Consider the following 24,000-nt stretch of genomic DNA (forward strand, 5'->3'; position numbering starts at 1 on the left):
CCCTACGGCGCCGCTGGGCCGCCTGCGGGTATCTCGCGACCGTTCGCTGGCGCGTGCGCGGGAGGCCTCGCGCGACCAGAGGTGGCGGGCGGGCTCCCCGTGTGCGCGCGCGGGGGGGCGGGGCGGGGCGGGGCGGGGCGGGGCGGGGCGGGGCGGGGTCGGAGGCAGGCGGGCGGGCGGGCGGCTGGCTGGCGGTGGAGCCGGCGGCTGTGGCGGGTGGCCGGCAGAGCGTGTGCCCGGTAGTAGACGACTAAGTGGCGGCGATGTTGCCGCCTGTGTAAGGAGTGCGGAGGAGGCCGCGGCGCTTGAGGCCCCAGCAAGCGCGGAGGAACGGCGGGCTGGGGCCGGTGGATCAGGCGCCCGCCCGGCTATGGTGGCTGCGGGCGGTGGTTGGCGCGGCAGCGCTGCGTGCCGGGGCCGTGCGGGGCCGGGGCAGTCGCGGCGCTGACGACCGTGGGGCCCAGCCGTGGATATGAAGCGGAGCCGCTGCCGCGACCGACCGCAGCCGCCGCCGCCGCCGCCAGCCCGCGCTGAGAATGGGGCTCAGCGGGCGGCGGAGCAGCCCCAGCCCCAGCCCCTGCCCCCGCGCCGGCGAGCGCCGCCCGGGAGGCAGTGGCTGGAGGAGCGGACCGGGCCCGCGGGGCCGGAGGGCCGGGAGCAGGTAGGGCCGGCCGGGGTCTAAAAGGATGAGGAGGGGGAGCCTGAATGGAAGCGGTGGGGGAGGGGATCTCTGGCGGGAGGACCCTGGCTAGGGCGTTTGAGGGGTGGGGACTGAGCTGCTTCGGATGAGAGGGAGGTCTAGAGAGGCAGAAAAAACGGGAGTGGAGAAATGGAAGTGCTGACCTGGGGTAGAATGGAAAATGGGGGGCCTAGGGGAATGAAAAATGGTCTCATGGGCGTTTGTAGTCGGGGGTTCTGGATAGCAAGAAAGGACGTTGGAATGTGGGTTGGGCGTGAGCGAGCTGCAGAGGGGTTCTGCGGACTTATCCAGAGGAGTAAATAGTGTAAGGTGGGAAAGTCAGTTTGATACAGTAAATGTTATCCTATTTCCCGGAGGTTGTCTTGACAGTTATGAAAATGAATGATGTATTCCTAAGCATCCCCCGATTTGGCCATCATTATATTCTTGTACGAGTGTGTTTGGAATCATTGTTAAGGTTTTGCTCAGTGACAGTCTTCTTCATCAGAAAGCACTTTTTAAAATATCTGCATGTGAGCAATCCCAAACCCAACTCTTGAGCCAAGAATTCATGAATCTAGACTGCCTTCGAGGAGTTACCATTGAAAACACTTTGGTGGGAAAACACAGATAGAAAGCAGTGTAAAAACATTCATCAGGTTAGTGAATGGACAGAATATGTTTATGTAATTTATCGGTCTAGAGTAGGTGTATTTAGGAGTAGGGGAGAAAGGTTAATTTTATTAGTGAGGAGAAGCAGCCACTAGCAGCTGTAGGAAGTACAGTGAAAAGATATGTGGTTCTTGATCTTATGGGATTTGCTGAAATATGTTCTGTAGTAATGGACTTTAGTGACAGCATTTCTTTTGCACAGCTCTATTCCAGGCCCTAAAGGAGCTCTGGTGGCACAGTAGTTATAAGCCATATCGACTGCTAACCAAAAGATTGGTTAGCGGTTCGAAACCACCAGCAGCTCTGCCGGAGAAAGGTGTCAGTCTGCCTCTGTAGAGATTTACAACCTTGGAAACCCTATGGGTCTTTTAACTGCAGACCTTAGTGACTTCATCCTTGAACCTTTCAGTACCTTTTATCAGTCTCCTGCCTGTCTGCCCTCACTTAAATATTTTACTTAGACATCATTCTTTATTGTCTAGTTTCAGTGATGCACCTGTTAGCATCTTGGATTTTTTTCCCTTTTCATTCTTCCACATTTTACTACCCACTAGTCCCCAGCCCTGAGGAGACTGTACCATCCACCATCTCTCCCCTTCCTCTCAGACTGCTGAGCTTTTTGCTCTTTTGCTGTGCTCGTCCCTCTCCATCTTTGTCTTTTACATTCTCTGCAGTACCTGCTCCAAAATTTTAAAATGTGTTTCAAGCCCAGAGTCCTTTTCTGCATCAATTTACTCGTTCCAGTTGACCTTACTGCATGCTTCATCGAGAGTTGAAGGTTACTTGAATTTTCCCTCTCAGAATTTCTGTGTTTACTCATCTTTTGCTTCAGGCTCAAGGAAGTATTTTCCTCTGTGAGCCTAGTTCCTCCAAATGTCCTTGATTTCATTCCTTCTCATCTGCTGCTGCTCTTGTTAGCTGCCACTGAGTTGCCTCTGACACATGGCGACCCCATGCACAACGGAAGGAAATTCTCCTTGGTCCTGCACTGCCCTCATGATTGGTTTGGATAGGACCATTGTCCCATAGGGTTTTCACTGGCTGATTTTCAGAAGTAGATCACCACGCCTTTCTTCCTAACCAGGCTTGGTCTGGAAGCTCCACTGAAATCGGTTCAGCATCATAGTAATACGCAAGCCCCCACTGACAGACTGGGGCTGTAGGCCCATGAAATGTATGTTATTCTCTCTTTGTCTAATATCTTAAATAAAAACAAAAAATACAGCTCTTCGGAATTGTGTAACCAACCCAAGCTACTTTGTTATTTCTTCTTTGCTTTCACCACTCTTGAAAAATGAGTTTGTATTCACTGTCTCAGTTTCCTTACCTTGTATACATTCCTTAACATTACGGTTTGGCTTCTACATGTATACTGTACCAAAACTGATCTCTTCAAGGCTACCAATAACTTTTTTTGTTTATTTTTTTTACTGAAGTGTGACCTATTTATATACAACGTACAAATCCAAGGGTCAGACTAGTGAGTTTTTATAGAATGAATATGCACATGTAATCATTATTTAGATCAGTATGTAGAACATACTGGTATCTTTAGAATGCTCCCTTGTGCTTTCTCCCAATTACTACCCAACTCCAAAGGTAACCACTCTCCCAACCTCTACCACCACAGATTAGTTTTGCTTCTTGTACTTCAAATAAATGAAATCATAGTTTGTACTCTTTATGTGACTAGATTCTTTCATTCATATCATAGCTGTAAGATTCATCCAGGTTGTTGCTTATAGCAATAACTTGTTCTTTTTCATTGCTGTGGGGTTTTCCATTGTGTGCCTATACTACAACTTATCCATTCTGCTGCTGATGGATACTAATAACTTCTCTTCTCAAATTAAAAATAATACATGGCTACTTGGTAAAGATTTTCATTCTGCAAGATTTATATAGAGAAATATCTGGAAGTCCCAGAGGCCTTTAAATCACCAAATCTGATAATCTCCCCAAAATCCTCATCCTCTCAGACCTTTGTGAACTATTTGTTTTTGTTGACCATGTGTTTTTTTTTTTTTTTTTGATATTTTCCTCTCTTTTGTCATATCTGTTCTACTCCTGCTTCTCTGACTTCTCCTTGTGTGTCTTTTTCTGTTTCCTCTTCCTGTCCCCTAAATGTTCCTTGAGGATATGTCATCGTCCACCACTCTTTCCTTTATTGTACTCTATTCTTTAGCAGGCTCATCCTGTCTTGTGGCAAGTGCTTAGGATGTGGAACAAGGGTCTGTAGTTCTCTTTATTCACGGCATTGTGTCACAGAACTTCCTTGTAGAGTGATCTGTGTCTCTAGGGCCTGACCTCTTTCCTTAGTTCTACATTTCCATTTTCCTTCATTATGTTTTTAACATAGACTCTCAGCATTTGTGATCTTAACATTTGTGATTTTTATTATTTGAAAGTGACCTCGAAGGCCCATAATTTGTAATAGTTTATGATTTTGCGAAGGCAAACTCGTGAGGCTGGTTAGATTCCATTCATTTAGGTAATAAGAGCCTAGCTGATCAGCAGACATTCATCTCTCAGAAATGGCTTTGTTGTTCTTCACTTCACATGACACAGAGTCATGTTTGTTATACTTCATACTGTGTTGGTATTTGGGACTAGGCCCTGACCAGGACTCAGGGCTTAGATCTCCAGAAGGTCAGTGACTTACTGTATTGTTAAAATAGAACCCATTATTTCTACTTTGAAATGTGCTTCTACCTTTATCCTTCCTTTTTCTTGACATCAAACTTGAAATTGTATGGTGGTCTTTGATTTCTGCCTCTGCCTTGAGCCCCTTATCTAGTTAGGTTCTGCTGATCCTACTTTCATTAACTTTTTGAAATCTTAATCCCCATGCTTACCTTATTTTAGCATTTATAACCTTTAGTGTTAGTTGTTGCAGTACTTTAACTGCATTTAGTCCATCTTCAGTCTTTTCTTTTAATATGTTCTGCACTCGCTATTAAAAAAAAAAAAAAAAGGTTGTAACTCACTGCCTACCTGGCTAATGGTAAGTGTTGGGTAAGTATATGTTAATTAAAGGATAATTTCAATTCTCTATTCTCAGAAATTTTCTGTCTTCATTCTTATTACTCATAGAATAAAACCTGAAGTTCTTGGAATTAAAACTCTACTTGACATTTGTCACTTTTTAGAAGAATCTGAATTAGATGTTCCTTCCGTTGGTTCCCTAGCACACTTTTTGTTTTTTTTCCGTTACAGTGTACCACTATTAAAATTATCTTAACTCTCTTATTGGTATAATCTTTGAGGCCAGGACAGTTTCATTTAGTGTTGTATACCTAGGGCCCAATGGTGCCTGAAACAGAGTATTTGTCTGAATGTTTGTTAGAAATATAGATATTTATTGGTACTTGGAAGAGAAGTTTGCTCAATGAATATCCTGTCTGTCTGTCACCAGAGAATGAACTCTTGAAATAATGATTGAAAAGCACATAGTAGGTAGGTACTTAATAAACATTAATTCTTATCTTTGTTTCTACACCACATAGTTCGATCCATTGATAGGTAATATATTGTTGTTAGGTGCCTTCGAGTTAGCTCTGGCCCATAGCGACCTTAAGTATAACAGAACTAAACGTTGCCCAGTCCTGCACCATCCTCACAATCATTTCTGTTTTTGAGCTCGTGATTGCAGTCACTGTGTCAGTCCATCACACTGAAGGCCTCTCTCTTTTTTGCTGATCCTCTTCTTTATCAAACATGATGTCTTTCTCCAGCAATTGGTTCCTCCTGATGATGTGTCCAAAGTAAGCAAAACGAAGTTTCACCATTCCCGCTTCTAAGGGGCATTCTGGCTGTACATCTTCCAAGACAGATTTGTTTGTTCTTCTGGCAGTCCATGGTATATTCAGTAGCCTTCACCAACACCATAATTCAAAAGTGTCAGTTCTTCTTTGGTCTTCCTTTTTTATCGTTTAGCTTTCGCATGCAGATGACGTGATTGAAAAGACCATGGTGGGGATAATCAAAGTGATGTCTTTGCTTCAAATGCTGTAAAGAGGTCTTTTGCAGCAGATTTGCCCAACTCAATATGTCATTTGATTTCTTGACTCCTGCTTTCATGGGCATTGATAGTTGATCCAAGAAGAATGAAATCCTCAACTACTTCAGTTTCTTCACCATTTATCGTGATACTATTTGTTGGTCCAGTTGTAAGGATTTTAATTTTCTTTATGTTAAGGTATAACCCACACTGAAGACTGTGGTGTTTTACCTTCATCAGTAAGTGCTTCACGTTGTCTTTACTTTTTGCAAGTAAGGTTGTGTCCTCTGCATATATCAGGCTGTTAATGAGTCTTCCTTAAATCCTGATGCCACGTTCTTCTTCATTTAGTCTAGCTTCTCAGATTATTTGTTCAGCATATAGGTTGAATTAGTAAGGCGAAAGAATACAACCCTGCCACATACCTTTTGTAACTTTAAACCACATAGTACCCTCTTGTTATGTCTGAAGGTCTGCCCCTTGATCCATGTACAGGTTCCACATGAACACAATTAAGTGTTCTGGAATTCCATTCTTCTCATTGTTATCTGTAATTCGCTGTGATCTACACAGTTGAGTGCTTTTGCATAGTCAATAAAACACAGGTAAACATCTTTCTGGTATTCTCTGTTTTCAGCCAGGATCCGTCTGACAGGGCAGGGAAACTAGAGTACTGGAAAGGGAACAAACAAGACACAGAGAGAGTATCGACACTTTGTGATAAATGTAACTAATGTCAGTGAACAGTTTGTGTGGAAATTGTTAGATGGGAACCTAACTTGCTATGTAAACTTTCACCAAAAACTCAATAAAATATTATTACAACAAAACTAAGCAAAAAAAAAAAAAAAAAAAAATCCAATTAAAAAATGGGTGAAAGACATGAAGAGACATTTCATTTAAGATGATATACAAGTGGTAGATAAGCACATAAAAAGATGTTCAACATCATTGGCTATTAAAAAATAAATGTAAATTAAAACCACAATGAGATATTATTACATACCTATAAGAATGACTAAGATAAAAAGTAATGACAACACCTAATGCAGGTAAGGATGCAGAGAAGCTGTATCACTCATACATTGCTGGTGGGAATGTAAAATGGTACAGCCACTTGGGAAAGCAGTTTGGCAGTTTCTTGTAAAAACTAAATATGCAGTTAACATACGCCCCAGCGATTGGGCACTTATCCCAGAGAAATGAAAACTTATGAGCACACACAAGTGAGCCTGTATGAAAACCTGTGCATGGATGTTCATAGCAGCTTTATTAGTAATAGGCAGAAACTGGAAACAACCCAGATGTCCTCCAGTAGGGGAAAGGTTAAACAGACTGGTACCTGCATGCCATGGATTACTACTTAGCAGTAAAAAGGAACGAACTATTGATACATGCAATGTCTTAGATGAATATCCAGGGAATTATGCTGAGTTAAAAAAAAAAAAAGCCAATCCCAAAAGGTAATATACTGTGATTTTATTTATAGAACGTACTTAAAAAGACAAGTTTTAGAAATGGCGAACACATTAATGGTTGCCAGTGGTTGGGAGCTGGGGTATTTGGGGAGCCAAAGGGAGGTGAGAGTGGCTATTAAAGGGCAACACGAGGGACCCTTATGGTGATGGAACTGTTTTATATTTTGACTGTGGTGGTGAATATATGACTCTGCACATGTGATAAAATAGTGTAGAACTAAATACATGCGCACACACACGAGTACAAGTAAAACTGGGGCAAGAGGATTTTATCTATGTCAGTATTCTGATTGTGATATTATACTATTGTTTTGCAAGATGTTGCCATTGGAGGAACATAGGTAAAGGATACACGGAATCTCTAACATTTGCATGCGAATCTATAGTTATCCCAAAATAAAAAAAGAAAAAGATCCATCTAATATCATCCATCAATGATATCACTTGTTCACGTCCTCTTCTGAGTTGGGTTCGAACTTCTGGCAGTTCCCTGTCATTGCACGGCTGCAGCCACTTTGGAATTATCTTCAGCAAAATTTTGCTAGCATGTGATATTAATGATATTGTTTGATAATTTCCACATTCTGTTTGATTGTCTTTCTTTGAAATGGGCAAGAATATGGGTCTTATCCAGCCATTTGGCCAGGTAGCTGTCTTCTAAATTTCTTGCATTGACAAGTGAGCGCTTCCAGCACTGCATGTTTGTTGAAGCATCTCTATTGATATTCCATCAATTCCTGGAGCCTTGTTTTTTGCCAATGCCTTCAGCTAAATATATAGGAAGTGTTGAATAAATATTTGCCAAATGAATAAATTAGTGTTTTAACATGTATCTTTCTGGGCTCATTTTGAATTATTTGATTTCTGCTTTAAAGTTGTAAATCGAAGAGAGTAGAAGCTATGCACCATTTTATCTACCATAATGCGTAGCAGAGGACTTTGCTCAGGATAGATGCTGAGTAATTATTGAATGAATAAATGAATGGAAAATGATTAAAATATTTTGAATTTGAGTGATTTAAGTAATATGTGATAGAAATAGACAAATGAAGGAAATGAGACATATTTGTGGACGGGCTAAGGTGAATTCAATTTTAATTCCTAGAATACCCTTGGCACCATTGAAGAATTTTCAGAGTTATTTTCCTGGAAATTCACACCTCCCTTTTTGTCTGTATTACAGTGTTAGTGCACTAGCAAAAGTATAGGGCGAAAAACACAGAGAGAGGAAGCAGCATGATGTGTCCAGGGAACTATAATCACTTTGGTATTGCTGGAGCTTCAAGTTGAAGGCATACACCCTGAGTTAAGAGACTAAAGGAACCTATATTGTAGAAAGTCTTTAGTGCAATATAAAAGGGCAAATAAGGGAGCAATATAGTCTTAATTTTGTTTTAGCTGGATTAGTCTGGCAACTGTGTGGAGGGTAGAGTACAGGAGGACATGGTGATTGATACGTGAGCATTTGAGAATTTTTCTGAGTTTTCAGTGCAGAAAGTTTATCAGCCTTCCTTCCCCTCTTATGCAGGAGTAATGTGGGTCAGGACCAGCAGCTGAAAACCTGTGGCCTTTTGAAGATTGGGTTTCATGAAAGGGAATGGGAACGAGAGATTGGGATGGTTGGAGCAGATTGGCCAGTATTCCCTGATGAGGGTAGGACACATCTGCTTACACAGTTTTCCCCATTTTTCTTCTGCTGGATGCCCCTTAGCCTAAAGATCAGCCTAGAAGCTCCTTCTACCCTCTAGTTACTGATGGTTACCTAGGGGCAGACTATCAGAGGCAACCCAGTATTGTAGACAGTGTGTCTCCTTCAGTGCTGCTCTTGGTTGCCGTATGGTTCTCTGGTAAATTGGCCACCTAGCTTTGTACTGTCTGGGTGAAATCTCTATGATGCCTTTATAATTAATTACTTTTCTTTGGTGAGTATTTTTTGCTTTTCATCATCAGTATACATAGTTGTGGTTCCAAAGGGGTTTTAAAACTGGGGTTGTTAGATCAAGGGCTAGCCCTGGGTGAAGAGGAAAAAGTTCTTAAGGGAAATGAGGTGGGAGGAGAGCAGGGTTTACAGGTTATTGAGAATAAGGGTTTATACAAAATGCATTGTTTGTGAGACATAGCTGACCACTTTTTGTTTTAGCAGTGTATCTCATTAACTCCCAAATACTCTTTCCTCTTCTCTGGTCTAGAGCCATGTATATAGTGGATGCGCAGCAAGTATTTGGTGGGAATAATTGACATCAACCTCAGCCTCCTACTTGCATGTTCATTACGTATATTTTTACCAATAATTGCTTCACCTGTAAAACGTTTGTTTTGACCTTGCCACACTCTGACCTTTACTTTATTTCCTAGCTCTCCAGCTCACTCTTCTTAGAATTTCTTTTCCAAAAATTGTTCAGCTCTTTGGGACCTCTAGTCCATTGAGTTTTTATTTAAGCCATGTTTTCATTGTCAGTTACCTCATGTCTTCACTTTTCTCCTTATTCATATTTCACGGCCTATCATCGTTATCATTCTTGTGCATGTACCTTGAGCTCACTTGCCTCTTTCTCCCTCTGTCGTACCTGCCTGGTAAAATTCCAACCAACTCTGATTAAACCAACTCACTTCCTATTCTGTACCTGTATCTGGGAAGCCAAATGTGGCTAGAGAAAAACAATACTGACACCTAAATTTGTGATCATGAACCTCAAGGAGTCTGTCAGCACTGACAGTGAAGCCTATGACATTTCCATAATCCATTACCTTTCCACTCTGAAATTGCCATTTAACTTTCTCTGTCTTCACACCTTCAACACTCCCTTTGTCCTCCTCACTCTAAGCTGATGTCCTTGTCCTTACTTTCTGTTTCACTGCAGGGCTTGAGGGGAAGGAAATCAGAAGAAAACTTCTGCAAGTTCCCGTTACAAATCAGCCACTCTGTCCATATCTGTACACCATTCTCTGCCCTCAAATTACTAGGGGTAATCTGTTCCTGTTCCCATCTGAGGCCGAGCTCTACATCTAATTAAGAGTTTCATTCTTGAAATTATCCTTTCCTATTTTATTTTATTACTGCATCATTAGTTTTTTGTTTCTATTGAATAATTTTCATCAGCATACAAACATTCCGTACTATGTAGTAGGTCTCTGCGTGGTGCAAATGGTGTGTGCTCTGCTACTAACCTAAAGGTTGTTAGTTCGAACCCACTCAGCAGCACTGCGGAAGAAAGGCTTGGCAATCTGCTTCCATAAGGATTACAGCCAAGAGGAGCAGTTCTACTCTCTAACACATGGTGTCACCATGATTTGGAATTGACTTAATGGTAGCAGGTTTTTTTTTTTTTTTTGGCTTATTCCTGCATCAGTTTTTCTTTACTATTTGATAATTTCCATAAACATGCAAACATGCTGTAATGTTTTACATCTTAAAAAACCTTTCATTAAGCCACACCCCCCACGTTTAACAAAATTGTGTCCAAGCACTGTTAGGATTACAGCAGTGAAAATGGTAGACAACAACCCCTGCCTTCATGATGTTTCTGTTCTTTTAGAGGGAATCAGGTATGTTATATGGAGATAAATACTAAGAAAAATAAAGCAGGGAAGAGGGATAGAGAGTGTTGGGGGATTATGATTTTAAATAGCATTGTCAGGAAAGGCATCTCTGAGAAGGGGGTATTTGAGTAAAGGCCTTAAGGATGTATGAGAGAGAGGCATTTAGATTATTTGGGGGCAGAGTTTACTTGGTAGAGGGAATAGCATGTACCCTGGGATAGAAGCATACCCTGAACTCTAAGATCTGTGAGGAACAAGGAGGCCAGTGTGGCCAGAGTGGAGTGAGTAAGAGTAAGAGTAGTAGATGAGCTCAGAGAGGAAAGTGGGAGGAAGGGAGGGCTAAATTGTGACAGGTTTCAGATTTGTGAACAGTCTTTTAGGCTGTACTAAGGATTTTGGCCTTTACATTAAATGAGATGAGAAGCCTTTCTTTTGAGCAGAGGAGCCACATGATCTAACATGTTAATCTGATCTGTTTGGCTACTCCAATTGAGAATTCAGTAAATGGGGATGTGGAAGCAGAAAGACCACTTAGGTCTGTCTGTCAAATTGTGGTAATACAGGTGAAAAAGAGCAGTAGTATGAAATAATTGTCTAAGCGTAGAAGGGTGCTCCTGTTTATACTAAAACTGCTTTCATTTCCACTTCGCACATTCTTTCTTGTTCTCACTCCATTCAGGCTTTTGTCTCCATCATAGGGTCTACTGAAACAGCTTATGTCAAGGTGATTATTGGACCTACATAGCCTGAACCCAGTAGCCAGTTCTCAGTCTTTGACTTTACTTGTTGGTTTTGACATGGCTGATCATTCCCTCATTTGGTTTCAGGGACCATGCTCTTTGGGTTTGCTTCCTGGCTCACTGGAAGTGTTTCGAAGTGTTTGGTCTTTAGTCAGTTTTTATGTCTACGTCTATTCTCCCCCCTTATGTGATCTCATCATATCTTATTCCATTACATTCCATCTGTATGCTGATGATTTGACCTTTCTCCTGAGCTCTAGAATACTGTGTTCAGTTGTCTAGGTAGCATCTTCATTTGAATATCTAATTTCAAACTTAAAACGCTCGAATCTGAACTCTTTTTTTTTTTTTTAATTGTGGTAAAATATGTATAACAAAACGGGGCAGTTATGGTTCAGTGGTAGAATTCTTGCCTTCCCTGTGGGAGACTGGGGTTTGATTCCTAGCCAGTGCACCTCAAGTGCAACCATTACTTGCCTTTCAGTGAAGACTTGCTTGTTACTGTAATGCTAACCAGGTTTCTTCAGAGCTTCCAGACTAAGGCTAGGAAGAAAGACCTGGTGATTTACTTCTGAAAAACCAGTCAATGAAAACCCCGTGGATCACAATGGTCAGATTGAGAACAGATCGTGGGATGGCGCGGGATTGGGCAGTGTTTTGTTTTCTTTAGCATGGGGTTGCCGTGGGGCCAACCTGACAGCAGCTAACAACAGCAACAGAAGCAACCGTTCACTCATTTACTTAGACTAAAACTTGGAGGTTGCCCTTGATTTTTCTAGTAACCTCACATTCTGCATTTAGTCCATCGGTGGGTCTGATTGGTGCTACATTCAAATTAGTCAGTGGATGAGACCTTTTCACACCTCCACTGCTAGCTACCCTAGTCTTAGCCCCCATCGTATTTCATCTGGATTACTGTAGAAGTCTTCTAACTGGTCTTCCTTATTCTATTTTTTACCCCCTCCTGATTCTGTTCTTGCTTCCTCCTCACCCTTGTGATACTTCACATAAAGCAAGACCATTGTCATACTGTAAAAGCTTAAATCAGAGCTTAAATTACCAGCTTCTCAAACCCCTACGGTGTCTTTCATCACAATTTAGGTTAAAATCCATAGTGCTTTCTTTGCCCTGTAAGATTCTATGTGATCTGTTGCTTGGCCTTCTCTAGATTAATTTCCTCCCACACTTCCTCTTGTTCACTGAGGCTGCCTTGATGATCCCTAAGTATAACAGGCAGGCTTAAAAAATAAAATTTTCTGAGGCCTTCTGCATTATTATTCTCTCCTTGGATGTTCTTTTGGCAGATATGTATATATCCTTGACCAGCTTTTCAAAGTAATACTCTTTTCTCACTCCTCTCTTACTCTTTTATTCATGTCCTTTATCATCTGACATTGTCACATATTTGTTGTTTATTGCCATCCTTTCACTCTTAGAATATATGCTTCATGAGGGCAGGAATTTGGGTCTGTTAATAGCTCTAGAATTGTATCTTGTATATAGAAGATACTCACTCAATGAATACTTCTCGAGTGAATACATAGTGATTAAGAACTTGGACACTAGAGTCAACTTGTCCAGCTTTGAATTCCAACTCTGTGACCTGAGGCAAGCAATTCAAGCTCTGTAAGCCTTAATTATTCCATATGTACAATGGAGATAATATTATATTACCTATCTCATAGGGTTATTTACTAATATAATTCACACAAAGCACTTATTACAGAGCCTAATACCAGGAAACAATAGTATTTCACTATGTCTATATTTTCAAGGAATATGCGCAGAATGTATGAATATAGGGTTCATATTTTTTTAGTGTCTTAACCTGATTATCAAATATGATAGAAGAAAATGTGTCTTCATTTTTCATTTGTTGGTGTTATTGAAGCATTCTTATTTTGTTCAGCTTGAAAAGGATGCTTTAATTCATGCGTTTTTCCCTTTAGGGAAACGCTTATGGATTTCTTTATTAAGTAACTATCTTAGAATATAATATAGTCCCCTAGGTTTTGGAATGTAACTAAGAGCAAACTCAACCCATGGGAACTACATTTTTTAATGCTATGATATCATATTAGTTATACCAACTTCAGTGTAGCAGTACTTCCTGAGGGTAAACCTAAGTAGCAGATATATAAACTCTTAATTTGTTCGAGACTAACAAACCACACACTGGACTATAAGATAGACGATGATGCTGGTGAGGAGTGAGCTTCATGGCTCAAGTAGACACTTGAGGATATGTGGGCAGCTCCTGTCTGGCGGCGAGATGAGAAGGAAGAGGGGACCAGGAGCTGGTTGAATGGACACAGGGAATACAGGGTAGAGAGGAGGAATGTGCTGTCTCACTAAGAGGAGGGCAGCTAGGAGTACACGGCAAGGTGTGTATAACTTTTTGTATGAGCGACTGACTTGATTTGTAAACTTTCACCTAAAGCACAATAAATAAATTAAAAACAGACATATAGACCACACAGTTTCTCTGCCTGTATTTCAGCAAAGCAGAGATAACATAGTATTGTTAAGCCTTCTAATTACTATGGCTATTTGAGGCCCTCAAAAGTGTTTTTAAAAGCAGAGAGTTTAGAAATAGTTGGTGATAATTTTTAAAAAGTCCTCAAGTTATTTCGAAGGAGTGATACCAAGATGGTTTTGTTTAGGTGACCCAGGAACAACTGAGCCCTGCCTTTGACTACTAAGAGAAAGTGAATACTTTATTACCAGGTCAGGCTTTGGTCTTTCATTAAAGTAACACTAAAAAAAAAAAAAAAAAATCCAGTGCTGTTGTAAACCCTAGTGGCATAGTGGTTAAGTGCTATGGCTGCTAACCGAAAGGTTGGCAGTTCAAATCCACCAGGTGCTCCTTGGAAACTGTATGGGGCAATTCAACTCTGTCCTGTAGGGTCGCTATGAGTTGGAATCGACTCGATGGCAGTGGGTTTGGTTTTTGGTAGCTGCTGTAAAGGACCCAGGCTGATGGAGACTACCATTTTCTACACCTGGCTTTCAAGGTCACCTGAAGAAAGGGAGGCTCTTGTGGGAGGCTTTGGTGGGGCAGGCCTAGAAGTGGCTTAATCATTTCCACCCATATTATATTGCCGGAACTCAATCACAGGGCCGTGCCTAACTGCTAGGAAGCTGGGAAATGCCATCTGAGTTGTGTCGAGGAGGAAGGTGAACCATGTTTGGTCAACATCTTGCTAGTCTCTGCCATAGGCCTCAAAGCCTAGTGTCCTCAGAACTACATTAAAAAACAAACTCATTACTGTTGAGTTGATTTCGACTCATAGCGACCGTATAAGACACAGTAGAACCACCCCATAGCGTTTCCAGTGAGTGGCTAGTGGATTTGAACTGCCGACCTTTTGGTTAGCAGCTGTAGCTCTTATAACTACATAGAAATCCTTTTAGTTATAGACAGCCTACAACTGTGGAAAAAAAGTAGTTTCCCGTAATTCCTTGTAAGCCTACAGAGTTTTGGGTCATAACCATTTTGCATGCAAGTAAAGGCTTTTTTTCTGAGCACACACAGGAGATCTGGAAAAGCTTGTTTTCTTCTCCCTATAGCAGAGCAAGTTTCAGCAACCCTCACACCGGCTTAGGCCTTGAGGGGTAGTGAGAACCATCCTCAGGCTTTTCTTACATAGTTATCCCAGCCATGTGAAAGAGGGAAAAAAGGTCAAAAGGTAGCCAAAGCAGAGCCATAGAGAAAAAGGTGACTGGGGTTCAGCTATTCGCATTTTAATAGGCTCTTGGAAGGAAGTGTAGCCCTGGAGAACCCACTTCCACATGTGCTTCAACATTTTATTCTTTTAAATTGTGGTAAAATATACATAATATAAAAATTACCAATAGTGACATTTACTGCAGTCATAATGTTGCACAACCATCGGAACATTTTCATCACCCCAAAAGGAAATCCTGTATCTATTAAGCAGTCACTCCTTTTTCCCTCCTCCCCCAGACCTTGAAAACCCCTGATGTGTTTTCTGTCTCTATGCATCTGGATATTTTGTATAAATGGAATCATACATTATGTGGCTTTGATTTGCATTTTCCTAATGACTAACGATGTTTAGTATCTTTCCAGGTGCTTATTGGAGAAATGTCTATTCACATTCTTCACCCATTTTTTAATTGGGTTGCCTTTTTGTTGTTGAATTGTAAAAGTTCTTTGTATATTCTGATAGTAAACCCTTATCAGATATATGGTTGCCAAATATTTTCTCCCTGCATTCTAGTGCAAGGAAATCACCTAAATACCTGAGGGATGAGAATCAAGATCCGCACAAAGCTGGTTCCTATGAGGTGGAGGCCAGACATACCTCCACTTTACAACTTCTTCACCGCCATTCCTGATACCAGCTGTTCCCTCGACGACACTCTCTACTTCTCTGCTGGGTTTGGTGGTTTTTTTGCAGTGGCCACACAGAACTCACAGACCATACTCACAGTTAATGTGGTTCATTAGGGAAGTAACGAGCTAAAACTTGGGATCAGGATCAACTTGAAAGTAATGGGAACAACTCGGGATTAGAGTCAGGAAGTACATAGGTGAGGTTTGGAAGGCTCCCCCAAGGTGGAGAGCACATCCCTTCCTTCTTTGGTGCGGGACAACTTCTAACCAGGACAGCTCTCTCAGTTCTTCTTGGTTGTGTAAGCGGGCCATTTTCTTGGCTGTGCAAGTCCCCTCTCAACCACACTTTGAGAACCACTGCTAAAATAGAGTAAAAAAGTAATACCTATAGGGGTTTTGGAAACCCTGGTTGCATAGTGGTTAAGAGCTAGAGCTGCTAACCAAAAGGTTAGCAGTTTGAATCCACCAGGCACTCTTTGGAAACCCTATGGGGCAGTTCTACTCTGTTCTATAGGGTTGCTGTGAGTTGGAATCGACTTGATGGCAGTGAGTTGGTTTTTTTTTTTTAAATAGATATATATGTATGTATACACACCACATTTTGTTTATTCAGCCTTTTATTTATTTTTTCTGCCTAATTGCTCTGGCTAGAACTTCAGTACAATATTAAATAGCATTAATGAAAGCGACATCCTTGTCTTGTTCCTGATCTCAGGAGGAAAGCTTTTTGTCTTTAACCACTGCGTGTGTTGTTAGCTGTGGGTTTTTCTGTAATACCTTTTATCATTTTGAGGAAGTTGCCTTGTATTCCTAGTTTTCTGAGTGTTTTTATCATGAAAAGATAATGGGTTTTGTCACATGCTTTTTTGCATCTGTTTAGATGATCATGACGTTGTTTTTCTCCTTTGTTCTATCAGTATGGTGTTATATTGATGGATTTTCTAATGTCGAACCACCCTTGGGATAAATCCCAATCTTGGGATAAATCCATTTAATCCTTTTAATGTGCTGTTGGATTTGGTTGCTAGTATTTTGTTGAGTTTGCCTCTGTATTCGTAAGGGATGTTGGCCTGTAATTTTCTTGTATCATCTTTGCCTGCCTATGGAATTAGAGTAATGGTGGCCTTATAGAATGTGTTAGGAAGTGTTCCCTCCCCTTCTATTTTTTGCAAGAATTTGAGTAGGATTGGTGATAAGTCTTCTTTAAATGTTTCGAAGTCCACTGGTCCTGGACTTCTCTTTGTTGGGAGGTTTCTGATTACTGATTCAGCCTATTGTTATAATCAAAACTCAACCAAACCCAGTGCCGTCGAGTCGATTCCAACTGTTATAGGTCTGTTGAAATTTTCTGTATCGTCTTGAATCAGTTTTGGTAATTTGTGTATTTCTAGGAACTCATCCATTTCATTTAGATTATTTACTTTGTTGGCATACAATTTTCCAATATTCTCTTCTAATCCTTTTAATCTTTTTAAGTTCAGTTATTATGTCCCCACTTTGATTTCTGATTTTAGTTATTTGTGTCTTCTGTCTTTTTTAGTGACTTTAATTTTTTCGACATTTATAGTGGCACAATCCATTCCTTAATAAAGTGGCCCGTTCATTGTTGGACTATCTGGTTATTAGATAGTTTTTCCTCATAATCGAACCTACTTCTCTCTTAATTTTTATTCAGTAGTTCTAATTTTGACCTCTGTAGGAAGAAATTTACTCTCTCATAATATAGGAGATGTTGTTGTGGTTGTTGTTGATAGCTGCTGTCTAGTTGGACCCTGATTCATGGCGATCTCATGCAGAATGGAATGAAACACTGTCCGGTCCTGGGCCATCCCCATAATTGGTTGCAGATCAGACTGTTGTGATCTGTAGGGTTTTCAGTGGTTGATTTTTGGAAATGGATTGCCAGGCTTTTCTTCCTAGTCACTCTTAGTCTGGAAGCTCTGTTGAAACCTGTTCTGCGTGATAGCAACATGCAAGCCTCCACTGACAGATGGGTGATGGCTGTGCATGAGGCGCGTTTGCCAGAAATTGAAACCAGGTCTTTCTTAGGGAAGAGGAGAATTCTACCACCAAACCACCAATGCTAGCTGTCTAATTTTCTCTCTTTTAGGCTGAGCATTTCTAGTTCTCCTAATAGTTGTTGTAAAACTGTCGTAATTTGTATTTATGCTAGTATTTACCACAAGCATACCTCAGAGCTATTGTGGGCTCTGTTCCAGACCACTGCAATGAAGCGAATATTGCAATAAAGCAAGTCATACGATTTTTTTTGTTTCCTGGTGCTTATAAAAGTTATTTTCACACTATACTGTAGTCTGTTAGGAGTTCTGGTGGCTCAGTGGTTAAGAGCTTGGCTGCTAACCAAAAGGTCGGCGGTTCGAAACCACAAGCCACTCCTTGGAAACCTTACTGGGCAGTTCTACTCTGTCCTGTAGGGTCATTATGAGTCGGAATCCACTGGACGGCAACAGGCTTGGTTTGTTTTGGTGGTATGTTAAATGTGCAATAACATTGTGTGTGAAAAAATAATGTGCATACCTTAATTTAAAAATACATTGTTGCTAAAAAACGGTAACAATCATCTGAGCCTTCAGCTAGTCATAATCTTTTTGCTGGTAGAAGCTCTTGCCTCGATGTTGATGGCAGCTGACTGATCAGGGTGGTGGTTGCTGAAGCTTGGGGTGACTGTGGCAATTTCTTAAAATAAGACAATGGTTTAGTTTGCTGCATCGATTGACTCTTCCTTTCGCAAAAGATTTCTCTGTAGCATGCAATACTGTTTGATAGCATTTTACTCACAGTAGAACTTCTGTCAAAATTGGAGTCAGTCCTCTCAAACCCTGTAGCTGCTTTATCAATAAGTTGATAAATATTATAAATTCTTTGTTGTCATTTTAGCTATGTTCACAGCATCTTCACAAAGAGTAGATTCCATCTCAAGAAACTACTTTCTTTGTTCATCCATAAGAAGCAACTCCTCATCCGTTAAAGCTAGGGATTGCAGCAATTTGGTCAATTTGGTCAGGCTCCAGTTCTATATTTTAGTTATCTTTCTGTTTCCACCAGATCTGCAGTTACTTCTTCGACTGAAGTCTTGAGCCCCTCAAAGTCATCTATGAGGGTTGAAATCAACTTCTTCCAAACTCCCGTAAATGATGATATTTTGACCTCCTCCCATGATTCACGGATGTTGTTAATTCCTTCTAGAATTGTGAATCCTTTCCAAAAGGTTTTCAATTTACTTTGCCCAGATCCATCAGAGGAATCACTATATGTAGCAGCTGTAGCCTTATGAAATGTATTTCTTAAATACTAAGACTTGAAAGTTGAAATTACTCCTTGATTCATGGGCTGCAGAACGGATGTTGTGTTAACAGACGTGAAAGCAACATTAATCTCCTTGTACCTCTCCATCAGAGTTCTTGGTTGACCACGTGCATTGTCAACGAACAGTAATATTTTGAAAGGGATCTTTTTTTCTCAAGCAGTAGGTCTCAATGGTGGGCTTAAAGTATTCAGTAAACCATGTTGTAAACAGACATGCTGTCATCCAGGCTTTGTTGTTCCATTTATAGAGCACAGGTAGAGTAGATTTAGCATATTTCTTAAGGGCCCTAGGATTTTCACAATGGTAAATGATCATTGGCTTCAACTTAAAGTCACCAGCTGCATTAGCCCCTAACAAGAAAGTCAGCCAGTCCTTTGAAGCATTTAAGCCAGGCATTGACTTCTCTAGCTATGAAAGTCCTAGATGGCATCTTCTTCCAATATAAGGCTGTTTTGTCTACATTGAAAATCTGCCGTTTAGTGTAGCCAGCTTCAATTATCTTAGGTACATCTCCTGGATAACTTGTTGCAGCTTCAGTATCAGCACGAGCTGCTTCACCTTGCCCTTTTATGCTATGGAGATGACTTCTTTCCTTAAACCTCAGGAACTAACCTCTGCTAGCTTCAGACTTCTCTTCTGTAGCTTCCTTACCTCTCTCAGCCTTCGTAGAATTGGAGAGAGTTAGGGCCTTGCTCCGCATTAGGCTTTGGCTTACGGGAATGTTGTAGCTGGTTTCATCGTCTATCCAGGCCGCTAAAATTTACCCCATAGTAGCAATAAGGCTGTTTCACTTTTTTTTTTAATCATTTGCGTGTTCACTGGAGTAGCACTTTTAATTTCCTTCAAGAACTTTTCCTTTGCGTTCACAACTTGGCTACCTGTTTGGCTTGAGAATCCTAGCTTTCAGCCTGTCTCAGCTTTTGACGTGACTTCCTCAATGTTGTTGTTAGGTGCCATCGAGTCGGTTCCGACTCACAGCGACCCTGTGCACAACAGAACAAAACACTGCCTGGTCTGGAGCCATCCTTACAATCGTTCTTATGCTTGAGCTCATTGTTGGCAGCCACCATGTCAATCCACCACCTTGAGGGTCTTCCTCTTTTCTGCTGACCCTGTTCTCTGCCAAGCATGATGTCCTTCTCCAGGGACTGATCCCTCCTGACAACATGTCCAAAGTATGTAAGATGCAGTTTCGCCATCCTTGCTTCTAAGGAGCATTCTGGCTGCACTTCTTCCAAGACAGATTTGTTTGTTCTTTTGGCAGTCCATGGTATATTCAATATTCTTCGCCAACACCACAATTCAAAGGCGTCAATTCTTCTTCGGTCTTCCTTATTCATTGTCCAGCTTTCACATGCATAGGATGCGACTGAAAATACCATGGCTTGGGTCAGGTCCACCTTAGTCTTCAAGGTGACGTCTTTGCTCTTCAACGCTTTAAAGAGGTCCTTTGTAGCAGATTTGCCCAATGCAACGCGTCTTTTGATTTCTTGACTGCTGCTTCCATGGCTGTTGATTGTGGATCCAAGTAAAATGAAATCCTTGACAACTTCAGTCTTTTCTCCGTTTATCATGATGTTGCTCATTGGTCCAGTTGTTTTCTTTATGTTGGGGTGCAAGCCATACTGAAGGCTGTGGTCTTTGATCTTCATTAGCAAGTGCTTCAAGTCCTCTTCACTTTCAGCAAGGAAGGTTGTGTCATCTGCATAATGCAGGTGGTTAATGAGTCTTCCTCCAATCCTGATGCCCCGTTCTTCTTCATATAGTCCAGCTTCTCAGATTATTTGCTCAGCATACAGATTGAATAGGTATGGTGAAAGAATACAACCCTGACGTACACCTTTCCTGACTTTAAACCAATTAGTATCCCCTTGTTCTGTCCGAACAACTGCCTCTTGATCTATGTAAAGGTTCCTCATGAGCACGATTAAGTGTTCTGGAATTCCCATTCTTCGCAATGTTATCCATAATTTGTTATGATCCACACAGTCGAATGCCTTTGCACAGTCAATAAAACACAGGTAAACATCCTTCTGGTATTCCCTGCTTTCAGCTAGGATCCATCTGACATCAGCAATGACATCCAGGGTTCCATGTCCTCTTCTGAAGCCAGCCTGAATTTCTGGCAGTTCCCTGTCGATACACTACAGCAGCTGTTTTTGAATGATCTTCAGCAAAATTTTGCTTGTGTGTGATATTAATGATATTGTTGTATAATTTCCACATTCGGTTGGATCACCTTTCTTGGGAATAGGCATAAATATGGATCTTTTCCAGTCAGTTGGCCAGGAAGCTGTCTTCCATATTTCTTGACATAGACGAGTTAGCACCTCCAGCGCTGCATGTTTGTTGAAACATCTCAGTTGATATTCCATCAATTCCTGGAGCCTTGTTTTTCACCAATGGCTTCAGAGCAGCTCGGACTTCTTCCTTCAGTACCATCAGTTCCTGATCACATGCCACCTCTTGAAATGGTTAAACATTGGCTTATTCTTTTAGGTATAATGACTCTGCATATTCCTTCCATCTTCTTTTGATGCTTTCTGAGTTGTTTAATAATTTCCCCATAGAATCCTTCACTACTGCAACTCGAGGCTTGAATTTTTTCTTCAGTTTTTCCAGCTTGAGAAACGCCAAGCGTGTTCTTCCCTTTTGGTTTTCTATCTCTAGCTCTTTGCACATGTCATTATAATACTTTACTTTGTCTTCTCGAGAGGCCCTTTGAAATCTTCCGTTCAGTTCTTTTATTTCATCAATTCTTCCTTTCGCTTTAGCTGCTCGATGTTCGAGAGCAAGTTTCAGAGTCTCCTCTGACATCCATCTTGGCCTTTCCCTTCTTTCCTGTCTTTTCAATGACCTCTTGCTTTCTCCATGTATGATGTCCTTGACGTCATTTCACAACTCGTCTGGTCTTTGGTCACTCGCTTAATCATTTCTAGGTTTTGATTTAAAGTGAGAGACCTGTGATTCTTCCTTTCCCTTGAACTCTTAGAGGCTTTTGTAGGGTTATTAATTGGCCTGATTTCAGTATTGTCTGGTCTCAGGGAATAGAGAGGCCCGAGGAGAGGGAGAAAAATGGGAAACAGCGGATTGGTGGAGTAGTCAGAACATACACATTTATCAGTTAAGTTCGCCGTCTCATATGGGTGAGATTGTGGCACTCTGAAACAAAGTAGTAACATCAAAGATCACTGCTTACAGATCACCATAACAGATATAACAATGACGAAAAAGTTTGAAATATTGCGAGAATTACAAAAATGTGACACAGAGACACGAAGTGAGCACACGCTGTTAGAAAAGTGGTGCCAATGGACTTGCTCGATGCAGGGTTTCCACAAACCTTCAGTTTGTAAAAAACGTAGTATCTGTGAAGCACAGTAAAGCAAAGTGCAGTAAAACAAGGTATGCCTGTATTGCCATAGCAGTGTGTTACCTATAAAATTTTTTCTATTTTCTCTGCATTTTTAATCATACCACCCAAGCCAGAAACCTGAAAGTCATTCTAGGCACCTTCCCCTTCTTAACTCCTATTTTGTTTAAGAACCATGTGACTCCAGGTAATAGAAACCAATTTGATCTTATTTAGTCAAAGAAGAAGGGCTCATTATCCTTTTGCATGCAGTTTGTTTGGGTCTTATAAACCAAAAAACCAAAACCCATTGCCGTCAAGTTGATTCCGACTCATGGTGACTCTATAGGACAGATTAGAACTGACCAGTGGGGTTTCCAAGGATCTGCTGGTGGATTTGAACTGCTGACGTGTTGGTTAGCAGCTGAGCTCTTACCCACTACTCCACCAGGGCTCTTTGTATCTCCTGTTGTTGTTAGGTGCTGTTGAATCGTTTCTGACTCATAGTGACACTGTGTGCAACAGAACAAAACACTGCCTGATCCTGCACCATCTTCACAATTGTTGTTACACTTCAGCCCATTCTTGCAGCCACTGTGTCAGTCCATCTTGTTGAGGGTCTTCCTCTTTTTTTGCTGACCCTCTACTTTACTAAGCATGATGTTCTTCTCCAGGGACTGATCCCTTTTGATAACGTGTCCAAAGTATGTAAGACGTAGTCTCGCTATCCTTGCTTCCAAGGAGCATTCTGGCTGTATTTCTTCCAAGACAGATTTGTTCGTTTTTGGCAGTCCATGGTATATTCAGTATTCTTCGTGAACACCATAATTCAAAGGTGTCATCTCTTCTTCGGTCTTCCTTATTTCATTGCCCTTATTTCATTTGCATGCGTATGAGGCAGTTGAAAACACCATGGCACCAGGCACACCTTAGTCTTCAAGGTGACATCTTTGCTTTTTAACACTTTAAAGAGGTCTTTTGCAACAGATTTGCCCAGTGCAATCCATCGTTTGATTTCTTGACTGCTGCTTCCATGGGTGTTGATTATGAATCCAAATAAAATAAGATTCTTGACAACTTCAGTCTTTTCCCCATTTATCATGATGTTGCTTATTGGTCCAGTTGTGAGGATTTTTGTTTTCTTTATGTTGAGGTATAACCCATACTGAAAGCTGTAGTCTTTGATATTCAAGTTCTGTTCACTTTCAGCAAGCAAGGTTGTGTCATCTGCATAATGCAGGTTGTTAATGAGTCTTCTCCAATCATGATGCCCCGTTTTTGTTCATATGGTCCAGCTTCTCAGATTGTTTGCTCAGCATACAGATTGAATAAGTATGGTGAAAGAATACAACCCTTACACACACCTTTCCTGACTTTAAACCATGCAGTATCCCCTTGTTCTGTTCAAACGACTGCCTCTTGATCTACGTATAGGCTCCTCATGAGCACAATTAAGTGTTCTGGGATTCCCATTCTTTGCAATATTATCCATAATTTGTTTGAATCTCCTAAGGACTAGAAATGGGAACTAGGAAACTATAAGAAGTAAGTTAGTGTGGAAGTTAGTAAGGAAGTTCTACTTCACATGCCCTGTTTCTTTCTTTCTAGGGCCGTATATATTTCTTGCTGTTTATCAACTTCCTTCTCTGTCTTGTCCATTAATGACTTCTTTGGTAAATTCAGTAATGTTCTGCTCTTTAAACAGTCTAATCTAGTTGAGCAAAAGAAGACAAACTCAGAAGAGTTCATATGGCCTCATTCCATTTGTATAGTTTTGCCCTTTCCATAATTATCTGTGCTGTTAAAAGCCTGGATAGTGGTTACCCTGGGGTGAGAATAGGGGAAGGATAG

The 24,000-nt window shown here is 41.1% G+C and overlaps 1 protein-coding gene across 3 annotated transcripts in view; it reads left to right on the forward strand.

Annotated features, from left to right (window-relative positions):
• The first annotated feature begins 467 nt into the window (after nucleotides 1-467).
• MAST2 (microtubule associated serine/threonine kinase 2) overlaps nucleotides 468-24,000 on the forward strand; it is a 252,812-nt gene continuing 229,279 nt past the window's right edge. For all 3 annotated transcript variants that reach the window (XM_049879167.1, XM_049879169.1, XM_049879168.1), the window contains exon 1: nucleotides 468-661. In XM_049879167.1, the coding sequence (XP_049735124.1) occupies nucleotides 473-661 (189 nt within the window). In that variant the 5' untranslated portion in view covers nucleotides 468-472. The remainder of the gene's footprint in view (nucleotides 662-24,000) is intronic.

This window comes from Elephas maximus, chromosome 3 (genome assembly GCF_024166365.1).
Source record: "Elephas maximus indicus isolate mEleMax1 chromosome 3, mEleMax1 primary haplotype, whole genome shotgun sequence".
Classification (NCBI taxonomy): Eukaryota; Metazoa; Chordata; class Mammalia; order Proboscidea; family Elephantidae; genus Elephas; species Elephas maximus.